The 22194-nt window shown below is 46.0% G+C and overlaps 1 protein-coding gene across 5 annotated transcripts in view; it reads left to right on the forward strand.

The window, feature by feature from the left end:
* Positions 1-22194, forward strand: part of DZIP1L (DAZ interacting zinc finger protein 1 like) — a 796975-nt gene that overhangs the window by 409248 nt on the left and 365533 nt on the right. For 3 of the 5 annotated variants that reach the window (XM_078665844.1, XM_078665841.1, XM_078665842.1), the window contains exon 9: positions 1896-2030. The exons of the other annotated variants lie outside the window; for them this stretch is intronic. In XM_078665844.1, coding sequence (XP_078521970.1) covers positions 1896-2030 — 135 coding nt within the window. The remainder of the gene's footprint in view (positions 1-1895; positions 2031-22194) is intronic. 5 annotated transcript variants of the gene reach the window in all.

The raw sequence follows: 22194 nt of genomic DNA on the forward strand, positions 1-22194 counted from the left end.
TGCATTGAATTGCAACCCCAGCCGTTTTAGTTGGGGAAGATGCCCAGAATTGTGCCGGGTACTTAGGATGAGCCATTCGACGTGTCGGATTGCAAAAGGTGGGTCTCTTGTAGAAAAATAATGTCTGGTTCTTGGTTAAATAAATATCGCCAGACCTGACGCCTGTTGTTGGGGACATTAAGACCTCTCACATTGAGATAGAGGTATTTAATACAACAGGGGATACCCATTGTCAAGGATATGGGGAATTTCCACCAACATAGGACTGGCCTGTAGATGCATATTTCCGGGAGCTGGTGAGCACTTTCCGGCAGCATCTGTTTGCATGTATAGTGAGTCTCAGGAACGTCATCCATATGGGGGAGGGAGCGTGGAAGTCCCAGGAGAGCTTGCCAAGGATTGTAGTAGTGGCTAAGAGTGGCAATAAGTCATGAGTAAGACCCAGCGTGAAGGAAGAGTAACCTATGAAAGACCCATCCTCCACCCACGGCCTCCCGTGAGTGTAGGAAATTGAAAGATGGGGGAAGGCAAGAAATGAACAACTAAAGTTATAGGCCAACAGGGTCAAGAAACTCCATTCCAGTCCCGGAATACCCATATCTGATTGCCCCTTACTTCTAGGATGTGGCTAGGGTATCATGAGGCATCCCAGCAGTTAAGAGCCTCCAGAGTCCTGCAGTGGGTTCATGCCCCTTTCCCAGTCGCTGCCCATGGGCAGTGGGAGCCACGGAGTCCCCACGGGGTAGCTGGCTCCCCACCTGTGACCCCATTTGAAGGAGGTGTTTTCGCTGGTAGGTTGTGGCAAGCAGTACTGGGACCTCAAGGACAGCATCAGTCAGGAGCAGAAGGGACAGACACTTGCCAAAATCCTCCATTGGAGGCAGAGGGGTGGTCCGCAGCGGCGATTAAGGCCCCCAAGCAGCTGAAGCACTTGCCGTTTATCATTAGTGTAGCAGGAAGAGGCAGTGCTTCAGGCCGAGCAAGGCCCAAATGTTTTGCTGCTTGGCAGCGGCGCTGGCCCGGCCCCACCCCTTGGCCTCATGCGGAGTCCAAGACCTCGGCTCCCTTACTCTCTCTCCCACAGGGCCGTGGCCAGGTGATCCTCCCTCCCGGATCTGCCACTGGGCACCAAAGTGAATAGATAGGGCGCCATGAGGTCCAGGTCGAGGCTCCCGGCCAGCCAGCATGGGCGGAGATGTGTTTCGGTTGTTTCCACCAGCCACCGAGAGGACCTGCTGGAGGCGTGGGATGGCAGGAAGGGAGACCCCGAGGCTCCACAACACCACGGCAGGCCTCAAGATGGTGGGCGCCACCCGACGGGGACCCCAGCTGCCACGGCTAGATCAGTCTCCGGAGAGCTAAGGAGACGTTTCCAGCTCCTGTGCCACCAACTGCCTCTCCTGTTGCCAGGGCGATCCTCGGTGGGGGTCCACCAACTTAGATGCTGGAGTATTGGCTAGGTTCGGGCCGCAGGGGTACGGAGACACAAGAGTGTGTGTCTCACTCTATTAGCGGCTTGGCCACGCCCCTTCCCTTATCACTTTTCAAACCACTTCTACCAAACATGGTTTGCAGCTCTATCTGCCAGCACATCACTTCTAGTGATGATGATGACCGTGCAGGTCCTGCTGCTGGAATACCGCCCCACCTAAAGCCTGGTGGGGGAACTACTTGCAGCCATTCCAGTTCCAGTTTTGCGTTTGAGGGGCTATTCTAGGTAGTGTGTGTGCAGGAAGATAAAGTAGCTATTGGAAAAAGCTTTAATGAAGATAGCTATCTTGTTTTTATTGACCCCACTGCTGTCCCTGTTAGGCACACATTTTTCTCCGTCTCTGCATTTCTTTTGCCTAAGCTCAACAGTTTTGGCTAACTAACTTTTCAATCTTCCTTTCCAGAAAATAGAGGGAGTAGTGTCAAGGAAGGTAGTTACATCCAAGCTTGAGAATATTCATGAATACGAAGATGGCAGACATGAACACCAGCTGACAGAGAGAGAGCCCCAAAGCCTGAGGGAAACATTTGCTTTAAAGGTGATGGTGGTACTTGATGTCAGAACAGTTTATATTTAGCTAGAGATGTGCAGTTGGATTTCTTAAGGTAGCTACAATAGAGCAGTCTCTTAAATTCCGACTGGTATCAGCCCTGACTCAGTAATGGTTGTCCGTTTTGCATTTTTTGTGAACTCTTCATGCATCCCCTTATGTGAAATTACCGCTGGAATGCAGCTACCTCACTGTCTCCAGTACCTTAGTTCAATGTTCTAATGTGTTTTACCACAAATCTCGATTTTACCTGAAGCCAATTTTCCATATACATAGGAAAAAGCGACTATCACCATGTTTTTGTAGAAATGGAAATGGGAGGGTTTTATAATAGTAATTTGCTCATGCAGTTGCACTTCAACAAGCTACGTGAATACCTTTTTTCATAAATCAATACCCCAAAGGTGAGTGTGATGGTATGGTACAATGGTGACAGGTTAGAAGGAAAGATTTTGCTCATTTGCATAGCTAAACTTTGGGGGCAGTGCTGCGATAACAGAAAATTGTACTTTTAGTACAAAAATGTTTGAAAGCCATAATACATGGGTTGATTATGGGTCATCAATAATATTTAATAAACTCATCACTCTCTGATTCAAAGTTATCCTACTCTTCTATTAAATTGAGATTGTAGATGCTCATTTATTTTTCACTCTACCATCGTTGTTGCAACAATGTAAAGACTGGCAGGCTAGAGCTCTAGATTCCTAGAAAAAATTCTTAACTGGCCTTACACCTGCAAACCAAAATGCAGTTTATTGGTGATTTGAACATATGTTAGGTGGATCCGACTACCATTCCGCTGCACACCTAATCGAAATAATGAACACTTTGGTGATCACTAAAGCTTGTAATTGACCTAAAAAAGATAACGGGAAGTACAACCTCAGATGTGCTTGGATCATTCCTTTGTCTCCTGAAGTCCTGTTTTTACCTCCACCCTGATAATAGTCAAGAAAAACTTACATTTAATCTACATCCCAAAGAACAGACTTCAACAACTATGTAGTGCGGGTTAATGCAAAGCACTACACAACAATGACCCAGAATCTCTTATAGGGAAATTCTGCCACCACATAACAAAAGTTGGCACTACAAAAATATGAGGAAACAAAACAGGATCTCAGAGTCACCTATAAATTATTCAGTCCCAGACTGTCAGAGTTGAAAAGACAATGTCAGAAACTGAAATGCCGATGGCAACAATTTCTTCTCAAAGTGTCAAACATCTTATCAGAAAGCCGTATGGAGAGAAAAAAAGCAATCATTGGTTGGATTAACTGCTTCGTAAACCAGCCGCAACTCAATTTTGAACAGTCTTCAGTTGTCTTATACACTCTTCCAAGCTGTCCCACGGCTTTAGGTCTTTATCACTTTTCTTTCTTTTCAAATCTGTTTATTGAAAGTTTGAAAACTTGTACCACAGCATGGACACTTATGACAAGCGGTGCACAAGTATATCTCTTGCATTAAAGGCTACACAAGCAAGGTAGAAACATGAATAGTGTTCATTTTACATATAATATCATTGCGACTTATGTCATAACCGTGCCGTGCTGGTGAAGCAATAGCTGTGGGCTGTAGGTAAACAAGAAGGAAGAAGAAGAAAGAATTGTGGAAGTGAGGGAAATAAGGAAAAGAAAAAGAGGGCCAGGAGGAGGGCAGGCCTATCTCAAATGGGGTCAATGAGGCTTCTAGGGATTCTTCTGTAGTGTTTCAGTACTCAGGAACAGTGACTTGTCTTCAAGTAGCTGGTGGGCTTGGAGCAGAAGGGGGGGGAAGTGGAGCAGGCATGCTCCAGTCTAGAGAAGTGATCGACAGTGGCTGCCAAATACGTTTGACTGTTTTCTGTGTGTGGTATCCGGCACAAGAGAAATTTCTTCGCTATACCATGCCAGAGCTGGTAAACCTTAGGGCGATGGAAGATGCAGAGTGCTTCTTCCAATGGAGGGTTAGTAATTGTTTAGCTGTGCCAAGCATTTGTGTAATAAGATGCCAATTAGAGTGAGTCAAGGCGGTGAGTGTCAGGGGCCTTATTCACTATATAACCACAGCAAAAGTGTTCGGTATGGGGAAGCCAATAATGCCTTTAATGTTACATAGGATTTGCTTCCAGTAAAGGGTCTGCGAGGGGCAGGACCACCAGATATGAATGAAGTCCCCAGCCACTGACTGGGAGCGCCAACAAGAGGGCGAGGAGGCAGGGAACATCTGTTGCAGGCGCTGAGGAGTGTAGTGCCTCCTTGTCATGAGCTTGTAAGCAGTTTCCCGCTGGGGTATGCTCATGTATATTCTAAGTATGTCATGCCATAGCTGTTCCCATTGTTTCAGGGGATTCTCCTCTGTACTGTCTACGTCCCATTGTGTTTGTTATGAGTGGAGTCTGATTGGGGTAGAGCGTTGTAGTACCTGGTAGGTGCGAGAGATCAGGCCTCGTGAGCCCTCATTAGAGCGTACTAATGATTCAAAGCAGGTAAGTGGCGTGTAGCCACTTGCATGTTTTGAGGTGTCAGCAACCAGTGTGGTTTTGGCTAATATTGTAATCTGGCCTCATCAGGTAAGTGAAAACTGTGTTTGAACTGGTCAAAAATTTTGAACGTTTCTCCCTCAAAGAGATCTTAAATCGTACGGCATTCACCTTCTCTCCACGCCGCGAAGGAATGCGACTGTAGGTAAGGGGGAAAGTCGGGGATGTGTGCCAGAGGTGTGTTGGGGGAAGGAAAGGAGGTAAGGCCCTTTACTGCGACTTTGTCCCAAAGGTCTAACACTGTTTTCGTGGGAATGGCTATGTGAGCACTACGTGTCCGGGCAGGCCGCGAAAACCAGTCCAGGTCCCAAAGTGGCCTGCAGGGCATCGCCCGGTCCATGTGGAACCAGTATTTCTCACTTTTGTGGACCACCCACTCTGAGATGAATGAGAGATGTTGTGCCGGATAGTACTCTGGTATGCTGAGGCATGCCAGACACCCCCGCCCCCATCCCTAGGAAGCAAAAAGAGTTTATTGGTAAATCTCTGAGGTTTCCTACCCCAAATGAAAGCAGTGATTTTGCGCTGCAGACGCATTACATCTGCTTGTGGTATGGGGGTTGGCAGTATTTGGAATATGCATTGTATTGTCGGCAATATGGACATTTTAACTGCGTTAATCCGGCCAAGCCAAGAGATTGAGTGAGATTTCCAAGTTCTTAGGTCTTATAAAGATGATTTCCTACACTCTGGCCAGTTTGCCTCTATCCCTGTCGATAGGGAAGGGAATGTGAAGTCCTTTGAAAAGTGTTGAGCGTTTGCAAGACCGGCATGTCTTCCCCAGGGATCAATAGGTTCAATACCCGGGACTTGTCCAGATTGATTCTAAATCCTGAGATCACCTCAAAGGACCTAAACAGTGATATCAGCATGGTCAGAGAGTTCCTGGGATCTGTCAGGATAAGTAAGAGATCGTCAGCGAATAGTGCTACTTTATGTTCACTCCCCCCAAAGGGGTTGCCCTTGATGTCTCCTGCCTGTCTGATAGCGATTGCCAGTGGCTCTACCACTAGGGCAAAAAGTAGGGGCGAGAAAGGGCTACCCTTTCTGGTGCCCCTATATATATGTATGTGCTCGGTGAACCGGACCTTGACCCTAAGCCGAACTTGGGGAGTGGTGTAAGAGTTAAACAAATCAGAATGGGTTTGGGTCTCAGGGAAAATTTTTTAACGACCACTCAACAATACATTCCCCGAAAGTAACTAGACACAATACAAAAAGTAGTGGAGGGTCAAGAGGTATGGGATTCACAAGAGACGACTATGTGGTGGGTAGTGATATTAGTTCACTAGACCGGGTACAACAATCATAGTTACTGAAAAATACCCATCAGTAGCTCTTCCTGGGCGCCCTTTTCATCATGTGGGTTCCTTCTTAACCATGAAGGACAGAAAAGAGTTTAGTCATGAATGACAACAAGGGAACCAGTGATATTATATCTGGGTCACAGGTGGCTACTGAAAAGCAGTGCGAGAAAAAGTGAAATAGTGCAAAGGTGCAAAATAGTGATGTTTTAAAATTAGATGGCTCTGAGGAAGGTACTTATTTATTGGAAACCACATGATGAAAAGGGCGCCCAGGAAGAGCTACTGATGGGTATTTTTCAGTAACTATGATTGTTGTACCCGGTCTAGTGAACTAATATCACTACTTTTTGTATTGTGTCGAGTGGTGTAAGAGGCCATTTTTCTAGAGACCATAACTGGGCCCAGTCCTATTTGCTGGAGCACTGCCTGCAGAAAATCCCAGTCAACGCCATAAAATGCTTTTTCAGCATCTAAAGTGAGTAGACAAGCAGGGATATCCCGGCGCAGACCTTTTTCTAGTAGTAAACCACCCAGCGTGTGTTGTCCGCTCACTGTTGCTGTAGGATGAACCCCACCTGATCTGGGTTGACCAGGCTGTGCAGATATGGTTCTAGTCGGTTTGCCAGAATTTTAGTGTAGATTTTTGCATCTGTGTTCAGGAGAGCGATAGGGCGGTAAGATGTGCATAGTGAGGGGTTCTTGATTCTGAGACTACCTACATCAGGTAAAAACTGTGAGTTTACCTCTACATGCACAGACATCCCCAAGGTTAGGGTACGTCTTAGGGTGCGTATACCGCCTGGGGAGTTTTTATTTTTATTTTCTGGTCCTGATGAAAGCTTTGCTGAGCTAGCGATTATAACCAGAAACATGTCGACCTACACACCTCACAGGATACATTTGGCTCAAACTCATTGCCATTAGTGTCCGAATCACTTGCTTTTAACGATCGTGGTCTGACTCTTTATTAAAGTTTCGTTGGAGTTCAGTCCGCCATCTTTTAATTCACTTATCCCTCTGAGCACCATTTTACACATCCTCTACATACCAGCTCCGCTGTAATCCAGGCGTGGCAGCACACCAGGGAGACATTCGGTCTCCTTGGTGGAACCCTATGATGAAGCATGTCATCAACTGTGTTGATGAGTGAGGGTTCTACTTTTTAACAAAATTTGCTTTTCACTTAGTCATTTCACCCTTATATTGTGTATCTCCTTTTTCTCTTTTTCTCCTTTTCTTTATATATTTGGAAACTAAATACCCGAAAAAGACCACCTTGGGTTGGTTTCTTTTATATTTTTTGTCACTCCTATGTTGTTCTAGAGTCTTTCACGTATAGGGCAGAGGAGAAGGTGTAGAACGCCTGTTGTTCGTTGCGTTTCGAGGTAGCCCAAGTATCCTCTACCCTTTTAACCTTTTACAATGTGTTCCCTTGCATTCTGCATTATTTAGTCGATAGGCAATGACTGTTCCCACTTTGTTCCCTCCTTCATAGTACCTCTGCTTCAGTGCCTTGTTTGTCCGGTCCGGAATTTTAGTGTAGATTTTTGCATCTGTGTTCAGGAGAGCGATAGGGCGGTAAGATGTGCATAGTGAGGGGGTCTTGATTCTGAGACTACCTACATCGGGTAAAACCGTGAGTTTACCTCTACATGCACATACATCCCCAAGGTTAGGGTACGCCTTAGGGTGCGTATACCGCCTGGGGAGTTTTTATTTTTATTTTCTGGTCCTGATGAAAGCTTTGCTGAGCTAGCGATTACAAGCAGAAACATGTCGACCTACACACCTCACAGGATACATTTGGCTCAAACTCATTGCCATTAGTGTCCGAATCACTTGCTTTTAACGATCGTGGTCTGACTCTTTATTAAAGATTCGTTGGAGTTCAGTCCGCCATCTTTTAATTCACTTATCCCTCTGAGCACCATTTTACACATCCTCTACATACCAGCTCCGCTGTAATCCAGGCGTGGCAGCACACCAGGGAGACATTCGGTCTCCTTGGTGGAACCCTATGATGAAGCATGTCATCAACTGTGTTGATGAGTGAGGGTTCTACTTTTTAACAAAATTTGCTTTTCACTTAGTCATTTCACCCTTATATTGTGTATCTCCTTTTTCTCTTTTTCTCCTTTTCTTTAAATATTTGGAAACTATATACCCGAACAAGACCACCTTGGGTTGGTTTCTTTTATATTTTTCGTCACTCCTATGTTGTTCTAGAGTCTTTCACGTATAGGGCAGTGGAGAAGGTGTAGAACGCCTGTTGTTCGTTGCGTTTCGAGGTAGCCCAAGTATCCTCTGCCCTTTTAACCTCTTACGATGTGTACCCTTGCATTCTGCATTATTTAGTCGACAGGCGATGACTGTTCCCACTTTGTTCCCTCCTTCATAGTATCTCTGCTTCAGTGCCTTGTTTGTCCGGTGCGCCCTAAGCTGGCCCCGGAGTATAGGTCGTGGCTTCTCGAGGGCGCCGAAAGATCCAGTCGCTCCAGCGCCTTGATGTCACTAACCAAGACGCTTTCAACCAGTCGGGCCTTTCGTATGCGCTCCATCGCAATTGAGGTGATGGCGCTCCAGGTTACCACCTTAAAGGCAACTGAAACGATAAAGCGCAGGGTTTCAGGTATATTGTTAGAGGCAAAGTACGCCAAGATCACCTACCGTATCTCAGCCACGTCGACTGGGTCGCGTAGAATATCGGGGGGGGGGTAATCGCCATCGGGGTTATGTCGTGTTGGCATGTCCTTGCAAAAGCAGTTCCCGATGGGTATGATTTGATATGGAGATATTTGGGATAAGGGCAGATTCTAGGTCTCATATGAGTGGACTGGGGAGGAAAAAGTGGTTGATGCAGGAGTCTCAGCAGTGAACGTGTGAGTAGTAAGAGTAGTCTTGTGTGTCTGGTAATTGGTATCACCAGTCGTCTGTGAGGCCTAGCTCCATGAGGGCCCTCTTCAGTGCTGAAGACATTGTCCCTGTACCATGGAAGGATGTCGAACAGGGTTAGGGTCTCAAACCAAATTAAAGTCCACCTCCCCCCACCCCCCAGAATTAGTCGGTCCCCTGCTTGTGACACCTGTTCTTTCGACAAATTTCTGAGGTAGGGGTCCTATGCCTGTTTAGGGGTGTACACATTAGGCAGGGTGAGGGGTTGTGTGTTATGGTGAATCACAATTTTTAAAATCCTTCCATCTTTTCCCTCACCACCCGCGATCCCTGTAGCTAGAGTCCCGCTTTGCATTGAATTGCAACCCCAGCCGTTTTAGTTGGGGAAGATGCCCAGAATTGTGCCGGGTACTTAGGATGAGCCATTCGACGTGTCGGATTGCAAAAGGTGGGTCTCTTGTAGGAAAAGAATGTCTGGTTCTTGGTTAAATAAATATCGCCAGACTTGACGCCTGTTGTTGGGGACATTAGGACCTCTCACATTGAGATAGAGGTATTTAATACAACAGGGGATACCCATTGTCAAGGATATGGGGAATTTCCACCAACATAGGACTAGCCTGTAGATGCATATTTCCCGGAGCTGGTGAGCACTTTCCGGCGACATCTGTTTGCATGTATAGTGAGTCTCAGGAACGTCATCCATATGGGGGAGGGAGCGTGGAAGTCCCGGGCGAGGGAGCGTGGAAGTCCCAGGAGAGCTTGCCAAGGATTGTAGTAGTAGCTAAGAGTGGCAATAAGTCAGTCAGTCAGTCAGAATACTTTATTTCGATAAATCAATATCATAAAAAGACGATAGTACTATACAAAACTTACACAAAATACAATACATTAATTATACATGCTAAAAACAGAGCTAATTATACACAGTAAGAAATATATCAAAGTCTTTAAAAATATCCTTAAAATTTTTTAAATGAGGTCATGATAAAAGAGATACAAAACGTCATCCAATATAGTTCCCCTAATCACCATCACATAGTGCAAAACATTATCTTTAATTTCATCCCAATACATTTCACGACCTTTTAGGAATTCCCATTCATATTCTTGTTCCTAATCCTAACAGCACCCACTAGAAAACTAGCAACGTGAAAAATAATTCTAGGGGTCTGCAGTAGTTGCAGGTACAAGAGAGCTGGCTTAACCTGCAAAAACCCAGCCTCCTTTAAAATTGGGACCAGAAATTTTAGCCTTAATGCCGTGTAATGACCACAGAACATCAAAAAATGCATTGTGTTCTGGGTGGAGAAGTTATCACAAGAACACGGCATTGAGTTATCAGGGGAGCTCCAATTAGGGAAATATCCAAGATTCAAATGAATCATATTAAAACGGAATTGAGTTAAAAGAAACCTATGATATGGTCGATTCACAATATTAAGATACATTTCCAGTCCTTCTTGGCTGATATGATGAGGTTAGTCCTCACAGTAGTTTTTTTTTAATTCCAGTTGTTCTCTCTCCAGGCTTAACATTTGTCCCATTGCACTCTTAATTAGTGCAATGTCCTTTAATGTTATTGACTCAGGAGAGAAAAAAAGCTTAGGTCTCCCTAGCCTGACAAAACTATTTTTAATATATGTCAACCACTGAATTTTATTTTTTGTATCTAGATGTAAACAATCTTTCAAAATGACATGATTCAGGGGAATTTCCTGATTTAGCCAGGTCTTCATCCAGGCTTTTAAAGGGGCCATTTTTATCATATCTGAAATACGGCCCACCCCAAGTTCTGGATGAATAGTATACGAGGGGGTAGACTGTGGAACTGAAAGGACGGACCTCAAGAATTTGTTTTCGGTGACCTGCAAACAATCCGGGGAACCATGTCCCCATATTGAACTACCATAGGTAGCCACTGCGAGGCATTTTGCTTTGTAGATTTTCATTAATACAGCTATTGGCCTAGCCCCCAGTTTTTTCGAGAAGCCCTGGAGGGCAGAGCTGGTTCTCGCCAAGGAAATGTTTCTGTTTTTTATCTGCGGACCCCAGTTCCCTCTCTCATCAAATGTAATCCCCAGATAGGGAAATGTGGGAACTCTACAAAGTTCCTCTTTTCTGCAGGTAAACGTTTTAGAGTACTTCTTCCTAGAGCACCTTCCCATTATCATTATCTGAGACTTCTTGACATTTATTTTAAGGTCCAGGGAACCCATGAAGTCCTCAAAAACATCCAGGAGGCGTTGTAATCCAACCCCTGTCCGCGAGAGAAGGACAGTGTCGTCCGCGTACAGGAGAACTGGGATACCGAGTTCTCCTATACGCGGAATGTCAAGGGTGGCCTCCTTTAATGCGGGTTCCAGAGCATTTATATATATCGTAAATAAAAGGGGAGCCAGGATGCACCCTTGCCTGACCCCCCTTTCTGAATTAAAATGACTAGAACAACGGCCCTCCGAAGTGACCGTAACAGAAGCTAATAAACCAGAGTGTAAATCTGCTAGAAGGTTAACCAGAGCCCTGTCAAGACCCATGTTGAGTAAAATATTCCACAACTTTGAGCGATTTACGAGGTCAAAAGCTGATGAGAGGTCCATGACCCCCAGGTACATGGACCCCTCCTTGGTCCTTGTATATTTATCTAATAGCAGATGCAAATTTAGACATTGGTCTATTGTGCTCCTCTTTGGTCTAAACCCATATTGGACATTTGATAGAACCCCTCTATCATTCACCCATTCATTCAATTTAAACAGAATGACCCGTCCCAGAATTTTGACTGAGGAGTCAATTAAGGAAATGGGTCTATAACAGGAGGGGTCCTGCCTATTTCCCTTCTTGTAGACAGGGATAATGATCGATTTTTTCCAAGAGGCCGGTATATTATCGTGGGATAAAACATTAAAAACATTACACAGTATCTTTGCCCAAAATTTTGGTGGCTGCATTTATTGTCTACACCCCTCACATGTTGAGAAGGACTGTAGGATTTGCCGTACCTTCCCTCCAAAAACAATCGGGGATAGGGAGGCAAGGGTTCTTTTGTGGTTGTAATGATCTTCCACTGATGATGAGGACAAGGCCTCTACCTACAGCAAGAGAGCCAGATCCAGGGAAAGCTCTTCTCCTGAGAGAAAGAAAAAACTTAAACCCTCTCAGAGAGCCTCAGAACCCTCCAAGAGTGCATCGTCTTCTTCGCGAACAACAACTGTGAGTACAGCCCAGGCTAAGACTGTTTCCCTGGTGTCTGTTCATACTACTACTTTGACTTCTACTTCTTCTACTGCTTCTACGGTCACCACTTCGGCTATTACCTCACCACTGATGTCTGTAAAAATTTTGTCATCGCCTGTGAAGCCTTCGACGACGGAAAACAAGTTACCGACTGTCCCGTCGTCGACGACTGCCCCGTCAACTAAAACCTCCGGTCCGTCGACGAAAATCCCGTCGACGAAGCCAACATCGTCGTCGACGAAGACACTGACGACAATCTCGTCGACGAAGGACTCGTCGACCAAGAAACCATCGACGACCTCGTCGACGAAGGACTCGTCGACGAAGACACCATCGACGGTCTCGTCGACGAAGGACTCGTCGACGAAGGACTCTTCGACGAAGACATCATCGACGCCCTCGTCAACGAAGGGCTCATCGACGACCTCATCGACGAAGGGTTCGTCGACGAAGATAACATTGACGACCACGTCGACGGCAAAATCATTGCCATTGACGACAGTTCCATCAGTGGACAAGCTATCGACGGTTCCGTCGACGGAGAATCCAATAACAATGGCTTCATCGTCATCGACTACTGCGACGGCAGTGGCATCTGCTCATCTGTTGCCCAGTTCACCTCCGACAAAGATCCATTATACGCATTTTTAAATGAAAATGTATCAGAGGCACGATTATTCTCACATTTCTCCACTCTTACCCTCACATCTTTTAGAGGCATATGTGGAGGAAGATTCAGATGAAGGTGAAGAGGATGATGGTCCTTTTGGCATTGCCCGTCACCCTTCTCAATTGAATATCAAATATCAGGAGGACGATGAGGATGATGTCCATGGTCATTATGCGCATGAAGATTTCTCGACGTCATATCAATCGCCCCCTGCCAGACCTCCAAGATCTGAGGACACTGGTCATCTGCCATCTACTTTAATTCAGGATTTACAAGCGATGTTGGCAGACTATCGCCAGAGATTTCCTCCAACTCCAGTTGCACCTGCTGTGCCGTCTACCCCAGTTGACGTGCCAAGGCCTCCGTCACCGTGGGCATCATTGTCCCCAAGACAGGATACTGGTCCTGCACCTCAAGATGACACGGATACTTCTCATGATGACGATGATGGCAGGGAAGAGGGCGAATTGCCAGATAATACACCTATAGATCCATGGGAGGATTATGTCATTCCTATGCCTTCACCGCCTGCGCCCCGCCCTTCATATTCTCCACCTGAGGATATTGGCGGATTTCACAATATTATGCAACGTGCAGCTAATAGATTTGAATTGACCGTCACAGTTGAGCAGTCTGACTGCTTTTTGCATGACTTTAAAGAGGGATATCGCAGAGTTACCAGGGCTATCCCCATTATTGAATATATATGGAAGGAGGGCCTCAACAGCATGAAAATTCCTGCAGTCCTTCCACAAATAGAGAAAAAGTATCGAGCACCATCGGATACTCCATCTTGTTTACTAGGTCACCCTCGACCAGACTCTGTCATATCCCAGGCTGCACAGCAGAAGTCCAAGAATCCTTCTGTTCCCATTTCAACACCACCTGACAAGGAAGGCAGGAGACTGGATGCCATTGGGAAGAAGTTCTCTGCAAATGCAGCAGCCTCCATTAAAGCTGCCAATTCGTTAGCTATCCTGGCCCGTTATGATAGGCAGATGTGGTCCGATCTGTCTGAATACCTTGATTTGATCCCTGACGATCATCAGCAAGAGGTGCGCAGGATCGTACTGGAGGGAGAAAGGGCAGCTTCGGAAATCATTGATTGCGTCCTTGATATTTCGAACACCAACTTCAGACAATTGGCAGGAGCAGCAGTACTTAAGCGTCAAGGTTGGCTCCGGGCTACCACCTTCAGGCCTGAGGTCCAAACAAAAATCTTGGACATGGCGTACGATGGAGATTCACTTTTTGGAAAACACATCGATGACGCTTTGCTGGCAATAAAGACAGATACAGAAACAGCTAAATCCCTTGGTACCCTGCAATACAAGAGGGGATCCTTTAGAGGAGCAAGAGGCCGTGGTTACTCCTCCAGGGGGAACTATTCCAACCAGCAAAATCGCCAATACCAATCTCAGTACAAACAACCGTACTATCAAACCTCTTACAGACAGCCTGCCTCTGGATCTTTCTCTCATCAAGGAGGGAAACGACGCTCAAACAATCAAGGGCGTGATTCCAACAAGCGACAATGAGCTTTGCCGGACATCAGCCATTCATCCTCCCCTTCCCGTGGGCGCCAAAATTTCCGCCTTTTACCAACAATGGCGGACAATAACTTCGGATCAGTGGGTCCTGGATCTTGTCAGGAATGGACACACTCTGGAGTTTTTACAGAAGCCACCAACAACGCCGCCCAGGGGTCCCCCTCCCCCTCGTCTACACTTACTCTTCAAAGAAGCCTTAAAGATGCTACACAAGAATGCGATAGAACGAGTTCCTCCTTCTCAGAAAGGGAAAGGATTTTATTCTCGCTTCTTCCTCGTAGAGAAAACTTCAGAAGAGTGGCGTCCAATACTGGATCTGCGCAAACTCAACAAATATCTAAAGAAACAGAGTTTTCGCATGGTAACGTTGACAGACATTCTGAATTGTCTCAACAAAGGGGACTTTATGGCTTCTCTGGATCTGCAAGACGCCTACTTCCACATCCCTATTCACCCAAAACACCGCAAATACCTAAGGTTTCAAGTGGCTGGCGTCCACTTTCAGTTCAAAGTACTTCCATTTGGCCTCAAATCGGCCCCCAGAATCTTCACCAAATGTTTAGCCCCAGTGGCAGCAATGTTGAGGTCCCAGGGAATACAAGTTTTCCCATACCTCGACGACTGGCTGTTAAAAGGACCATCGAGAAACTCCACAATGGAAGCGGTCAGGAGTTCCCTCTCCCTCTTCTCGATTCTGGGTCTGACTCTCAATTCGAACAAATCTCAGCTTCAACCTCGTCAGGAGTTGACCTTTCTGGGAGCGGTCTTTAACACATGCCAGTGCAAGGCGTTCTTGACTCAGGAGCGGCAGAACAAACTGTTAAAACTAGCAAAACAAATATTTGCAAGAAGGTCACTTTCAGTTCGGACATTTGCTTCCCTTCTAGGGATGTGCTCCTCTGCAATCAGCCTCATCCCTATGGCGAGACTCAGAATGAGACCGTTACAGGAGGAATTACTTCGCCAGTGGAGGCAAGTCGACGGATCGTTCGACGACCGCATCAAAGTAACTACCAAAATGAAGCAAGCCCTTCTTTGGTGGTCGAAGGCGCACAATTTGTCACCAGGCCTCACTTTTCTCCAAGACATTCCAGAGTTCACCCTAACTACGGACGCTTCCATGGAAGGTTGGGGAGGTCACCTTCAGGACCTTCAGATCCAGGGACGATGGTCTCGTCAGTACCGGCAGAAACACATCAACAGCCTAGAGCTGAGGGCCATTTTTCTGTCCCTGCAGGCCTTTCTTCCAAGGATTGCAAATTCGTCCGTGCTGGTCGTATGGACAATACCAACAGCATGTACTATATCAACAAACAGGGAGGAACAAAATCTCTCACCCTGTCGCTGGAGGCTCAGGAGATGTGGGAATGGGCCCTACGCCACAACATATCCCTCAGAGCTGAACATGTGCAAGGCGTCCAGAACTCTCTAGCCGACAACCTCAGCAGAGCTTTCACAGGCTGTCACGAATGGGAGCTCGAACAGCATCAAGTAGAGAGGATCTTTCAAACATGGGGAACACCAACGCTGGATTTGTTCGCCACGCAGCAGAACAGCAAATGCCTGTTTTATGCCAGCAGGTTTCCTCAACAGGGGTCAAGGGGAAATGCCCTTTTGATGAGATGGTCCGGAATATTTGCGTACGCTTATCCTCCGATTCCGCTCATTCCGAACGTACTGCAAAAGATGAAGAGGGAACATTGCACTCTCATCCTCATTGCTCCAGTTTTGGTTTCAGGAGCTCCTTCTGCTATCTCAGCAGCCTCCACTTCGTCTCAAACCGACAGTGTCAATGTTAACAAGGGAGGGATGCCAGATCCAACATCCGGATCCTCAATCACTGCACTTGCACGCTTGGCTCCTGACGTCCTAGAGTTCAAGGATCTTAACATCTCCTCAGACTGCAGTGCGATCTTATCACAAGCCCGTGCTCAAAGTACCATCAAGACATATCGTTTTAAGTGAAAACGATTCTGCTCATGGTGTGGAGAAAATAATGTTCATCCACTTCAAGCTCCTCCTGAAGCCATCCTTCCATATCTGCTGTCTTTAGCTAGGGCTGGACTGGTTTTTTCGTCCATTAAGGTGCATCTGGCGGCGATATCCAGGTTCAGGAAGAGTTCCAACAAACCATCCTTATGTTCATCATCTTTGATCAAACAATTCCTTAAGGGGCTGTTCCGAGCTTTTCCACCAGTTCGTCCTCCTCCTCCTGAGTGGGATCTTAATATTGTTCTTTCTCAACTTCTAAAAGACCTTTTGAACCTATTCACAAGGCGGAGCTAAAGTTTCTAACTTGGAAAGTGCTATCTTACTGGCTCTCACTTCAGCCCGCAGAGTCAGTGAGATACAGGCCTTCACTATTACACAGCCTTTCTTACAATTCTCTAAAGACTTTGTGACGCTTAGAACTAACCCAAGATTCATTCCAAAAGTACCAACTCCATTCCACATCAATCAACCGGTCAAACTCAAAACTTTTTTCCCGGATCCTACAACTTCAGTGGAGAAGGTTTTACATTCTCTGGATGTGAAACGGTGCCTGAAGTTTTATCTTCAAAAAACAAAGGACATCCGCAAATCTAATCAACTTTTTGTTGCTTATGGTCGAGCCACCTTGGGTCAAGCTGTAACGAAGGCAACTATAGCTAGATGGTTGTCTTCTACGATTATCTTCTGTCATGACAAAGCCAACAAACCTTTAACAAGAATGGTCAAAGCGCATTCCACCAGAACAATGTCAGCGTCAACGGCCCTTTTCGCTGGAGTGGCGCTGGAGAACATTTGCCGAGCTGCTACGTGGAAAAGTGTGCACACTTTTACCAAGCATTACTGTCTGCAGTCGGCAGTTCATGATGATACAGCAGTTGGAGAAGTGGTACTGCAGCATCTTCTTCACTAAGGTTAGACTTTTGACAGTCTTTTATTCTTCATTTGCCTGTTTTAAGCATATGTTTTCATTATGATGTTTTAGCATTTTCAAACGCTGTCATATATATAATGTACTTATGAAGGTTTTGATGCATATGTTATGTTAACAAGTTTGTGCTCTATTACCTTCCTGGTTGTGTGGGGATGTATATGGTTTATTTTGTCTCCCACCTTCCTCTAACGACAGACATGATGTCACTGCTTGCTACTCTGATTCAGGCATGTGAATCTATGAAAGATACCCCAATACTGGATAAGAAAACAAGTTACTTACCTGTAACTACGGTTATCCAGTATTGGTATCTTTCATAGATTCACATGCACCCACCCTCCTCCCAGGCACGGCAGTTCTGTGTTATGGATACTCATTCTCACTTGTGCTGGGAAAATCTGAGGAGAACTGCCTGGGCTGGGAAGGTTCTAGAGGGTGAGGACAGCTGATTGGCTGAGGCTACTATTTCAGGTCTTTTTACATAATGATGTAGATAGGCTGCTAAGTTTTGAGGCCTAGTTAGGCCTTTAGGCTTTTCCAGCCTACTACAAGAAATTTTTAGGCACTGCTATTGTATATATTTTTACCGTGGGACTCCCACCTCGACGACGGGGAATGATTCAGGCATGTGAATCTATGAAAGATACCAATACTGGATAACCGTAGTTACAGGTAAGTAACTTGTTTTCTTATTTTTCACTCTACCATCGTTGTTGCAACAATGTAAAGACTGGCAGGCTAGAACTCTAGATTCCTAGAAAAAATTCTTAACTGGCCTTACACCTGCAAACCAAAATGCAGTTTATTGGTGATTTGAACATATGTTAGGTGGATCCGACTACCATTCCGCTGCACACCTAATCGAAATAATGAACACTTTGGTGATCACTAAAGCTTGTAATTGACCTAAAAAAGATAACAGGAAGTACAACCTCAGATGTGCTTGGATCATTCCTTTGTCTCCTGAAGTTGTGTTTTTACCTCCACCCATTATAATACTCAAGAAAAACTTACATTTAATCTACATCCCAAAGAACAGACTTCGACAACTATGTAGTGCGGCTTGTCACCTGTGGCAGTCCCTAGGCCAACTGGCCTTGTTGGGGCTAGGACGCCCTGTGTCTCAATGTCAGGGGCCTAAACGGTGCAGGTGCCCACTACTTGCTGGGCACCTGTGAGCAATCCCAAGCGCCTAAACGGTGCAGCTGCCCACTAATTTCTTGGCAGCTGGGAATCATCAGCAAAACTGTGGCAGGGCCCTCACTGACCCTTTGGCGCAAACTGCGCCCACTGCTGGAGCCACACAGGCTCTGGAAACACTCTACACGCGTTGGAGCCACACAGGCTCTGGCATAACACTTGTGTCCCCCAAGAGCCTCACAGACTCTTAAAAACAATTATGGCCCATGGAGCCCTCAGGCTCTGCAAACCATGGCCCCTCGAGCCTCGCTGGGCTCGTAAATACAACTGCCCTCAAGAGCCTCACTGGGCTCTAAATAACGATGTGCCCCCTAGAGCCTCCGTGGCTCTACACTGCGCGGTCCAGGCAGACTTGGACTACGTTCCCTGCTGTGCAAGTGGCATCTGGCACTTTAGGGCTGTCCGGTGGGTCCAGACGACACTTGGTATCCCTGCTGTACGGAGCAATGGCAGCACATGTTGCAGGTTGACCTTTGGGTGCCTGGGCAACCTGGGAGACTGCTCTGGGCGCTCCTTTGGAGGACACTGACTGACTGGGCTCGCGCCTGCTCCCTTGCTGGGACTGTATCTAGCAATGCCCGATTTATGATGGTCCCCTAGAACTTCCTCCATCGCACCCTGCTCTTCATCAGATGTCTCGGACTCATTTGGATGTGTGTCTGTCCTGCAGACTTTCAGGGGCTGACTGCGTACACAGGGCCCGGAGGTGCCCTCAGGTGCGAGACTTCTGTGTTTGTGACACACACATTTCAAATTGTTGTGGGGCGCACTCATCCCACAGTTGTGTGTATTGGGGAACATTGGCCGGCCTAACGCTCGTAAGATGGCAATCACATATTTACTGCTGGTATTGGTGCTGGTCCGACACTGGGTGGCGATGACGTGGATGGGTCTACGCTCCTCTGACGAAGAAACCAGCACAGGGATGTAGGGAGGAACTGCACACAAAGCATAGTAGGAAGGAGGCCAGGATGCGTGATGACTTAGGGGCACATGCATCAAGGTAGGCTTCTGCGATTCCTTAATTGCGCTTATTAAGGAATCGCAAAAGCCTATGCATGTAGATATCCCTAAAAAAATAGCGATTTCTAAATATTCCTTAATTGCAACTCGTAAATTGCAATTCGCAATTAAGGAATACCTCCCCATTCATTACTGTGGGCCTAGAGGCCCATAGGAATGAATGGGGAGACATTCTCAATTTGCGATTCTCAATTTGCGATTCTCTAATTGAGAATGCAATTTCAAGGGTGCCAGGGTGTCAAAAGGACACCCTGTTGCACCCCTGACATCTACATATGAGTACATCTTGCACACACACATGCCCCAAGGGCATGTGTGTGTGTAAAATGGAACTTTGAAAAATGCACTTTAGTGCATTTTTCAAAGTTTTTGCAAATTACCATGAAGTTTAACTTCATGGTAATTTGCGCCCCTTATTAGCGAAATCGCGAATTTTTTTTCTTTCATGAATTGCATTTAAGGAATCTTAATTTACGATTCCTTAAATGCAATCGCAATTTAAGTAATCGCATTTTTGTGATTTCTTAAATTGCCATTTTTGCATTTGAGATGATGCAAATCCCAAATGCGCACCCTATTAGCAAAATCGCTAATTTTTTTTCTTTCATGCATTGCATTTAAGGAATCTCAATTTGCGATTCCTTAAATACAATCGCAATTTAAATATTGGGATTTTTCATCCCAAATGCAGAAATACCAGTCGTTTGCAACCGTTTTTTCCTTTAATGCATGTGGGCCATAGTCACATGGAGGGTCTTGGGAGAAAGGTTTGTACCTCGAGATGATGCACCCTCAAGTGGGGAAAACACCGACACGGACAGTTAGACTTCCTTTGACCTCAGGGCATGAGGTGTTCGATGTGGTTTGCCCTGGATAATGTGCAGTCCTGACGCTGGATGGTCGACTCTTGAGGGATTGTATCAGTTGTTTTTCTGGGGGGTAGCGGGCACATGCATCATCGTTTCAAATAGCGATTCCTTATTTGCGATTTTTAAGTTTTATTTTAATTTGGAATGCATGATTTTTTTCGCAATTCTTTAGCGATTCGGTAAAAATCGCAATTTTTACCGAATCGCATGATTTTTGTGATTTCTTATCTGCGAATTCGCATTTTGCGAATTCGCAAATTGCGAAAAAGCACACATGCTGAATTTCATTGTGACTACAACCAGGAAGGCAGGAGAGTAATTGCACACAGCTGCTCCCAGGTTTGAAGTGGAGGTTTGGCAGTTGGAAGTTGGAGCTCTGCCTGGAGGTCCTGCAGCAGTGTGTGTGTGTGCAGTTTTTTGAGAAATGGCTAATGAAAATGCTGAAGCAGAAATCCAAACCAGGAAAAGAAAAATTAAATTCAGTGACCAGGAACTTGAAATACTTATTGAGGAGGTCACTGTGAGGAGGACCAACTGTTTGGTAAACAATCTGTGAAGGTGCCTGAGGCAGTGAAAAGGAGTCTTTGGCTTGCTATCCAAGCAAAGGTGAATGCTGTTGGTGTTGCACATCGTGATATAAACAACTTATAGAAACGCTGGTATGACCTGCGCAGTCGTGCCAAGGAAAGAATAGCAACCAGGATGAAGGCTGCCAAAAAGACTGGTGGAGGAACCCCAAGGGATAGGCCCAATACCACCCTTGAAGACATTTGAATCGGACACATTTTATGTATTCTGGGAAAGTCATCTGAATCAGACACTTTCTATGTTGTCTGCAAAAGTCATCTGAATCGGACACATGTTATGTTGTCTGTGAAAGTCATCTGAATCAGACACATTTTATGTTGTCTGTGAAAGTCATCTGACTTGGACACATTTTATGTTGTCTGTGAAAAGAATCATGATCTCTGAAAGTATACTGAAAAGAAAAGGAATTGTTTTGACAACTAAGTTTTTGCTGCATCCAAGCCTTTAGCACTAGGCAGTTAGTGATTTTTCAACCATCAACAAACTAAGCACGAACGGGGCATGGCTAGCCACACATGGAGTGAGGCGCATTTCTTCGGACCTCCTGTATCTGACTGCATCCTGTAGAACTGTGGTACTCATAGTACGGCGTGCGCCCGGGCCGCCAGCGGCCCGGTAGGCCTTCATTGGTGGCCCACAGACCTTGCCTTGCAGTTTCCACGGCCAGCAGTAAACACTGATGACTGCAGGAGCATACGTAGTAAATATGTATTAAATAGGTATTCACTACTTATTAGGGTGGCCAACTGGCATGGGTGCAAATTCAGGATTGTGAGTGAGTGTAAAAATTCAGGACAAGGGGTCAAAATTCAGGACAAAATTTCAGGACAGGAGTTCAAAATTCAGGACAAAAATTTGTGACAAAAGGTATGCTTCGCAGACACATCAGTGGATGTCATGCAATAGTGTATAAATAAATAGGCAAGGAACATAAGTACAAGTCACTTCTCCTGCTCTGTCACTTTCTTCTGCCCGGTCTCTTCTACCCGGTCACCGCTCCTTTGTCATTTCCCCTGCCCCATCACTGCTCCTGCCCATTCACTGCTCCTTCCCGTTCACTGCTCCTGCCTCTTCACTCCTCCTACCCGTTCACCCCTCCTGTTAATCCCTAATCACTGCTCCTCCTCCGTCACTACTCCTGCTCCATCACTTCTCCTGCCCCATCACAGCTCCTGCCCATTCACTGCTCCTTCCCATTCACTCCTCCTGCCCTTTCACTGCTCCTGTCCAGTCAATACTCCTGCTCGATCACCGCTCCTGCCTTGTCACTTCCAGTACCCCTCACTTCCCCTGCCCCTCACTTCCCCTGCCCCTCACTTCTTCTGCCCCGTCACTTCTGCTGCCCCATCGCTTCTGCTTCCCCAAC

This window comes from Lissotriton helveticus, chromosome 11 (assembly GCF_964261635.1).
Source record: "Lissotriton helveticus chromosome 11, aLisHel1.1, whole genome shotgun sequence".
Taxonomy (NCBI): Eukaryota; Metazoa; Chordata; class Amphibia; order Caudata; family Salamandridae; genus Lissotriton; species Lissotriton helveticus.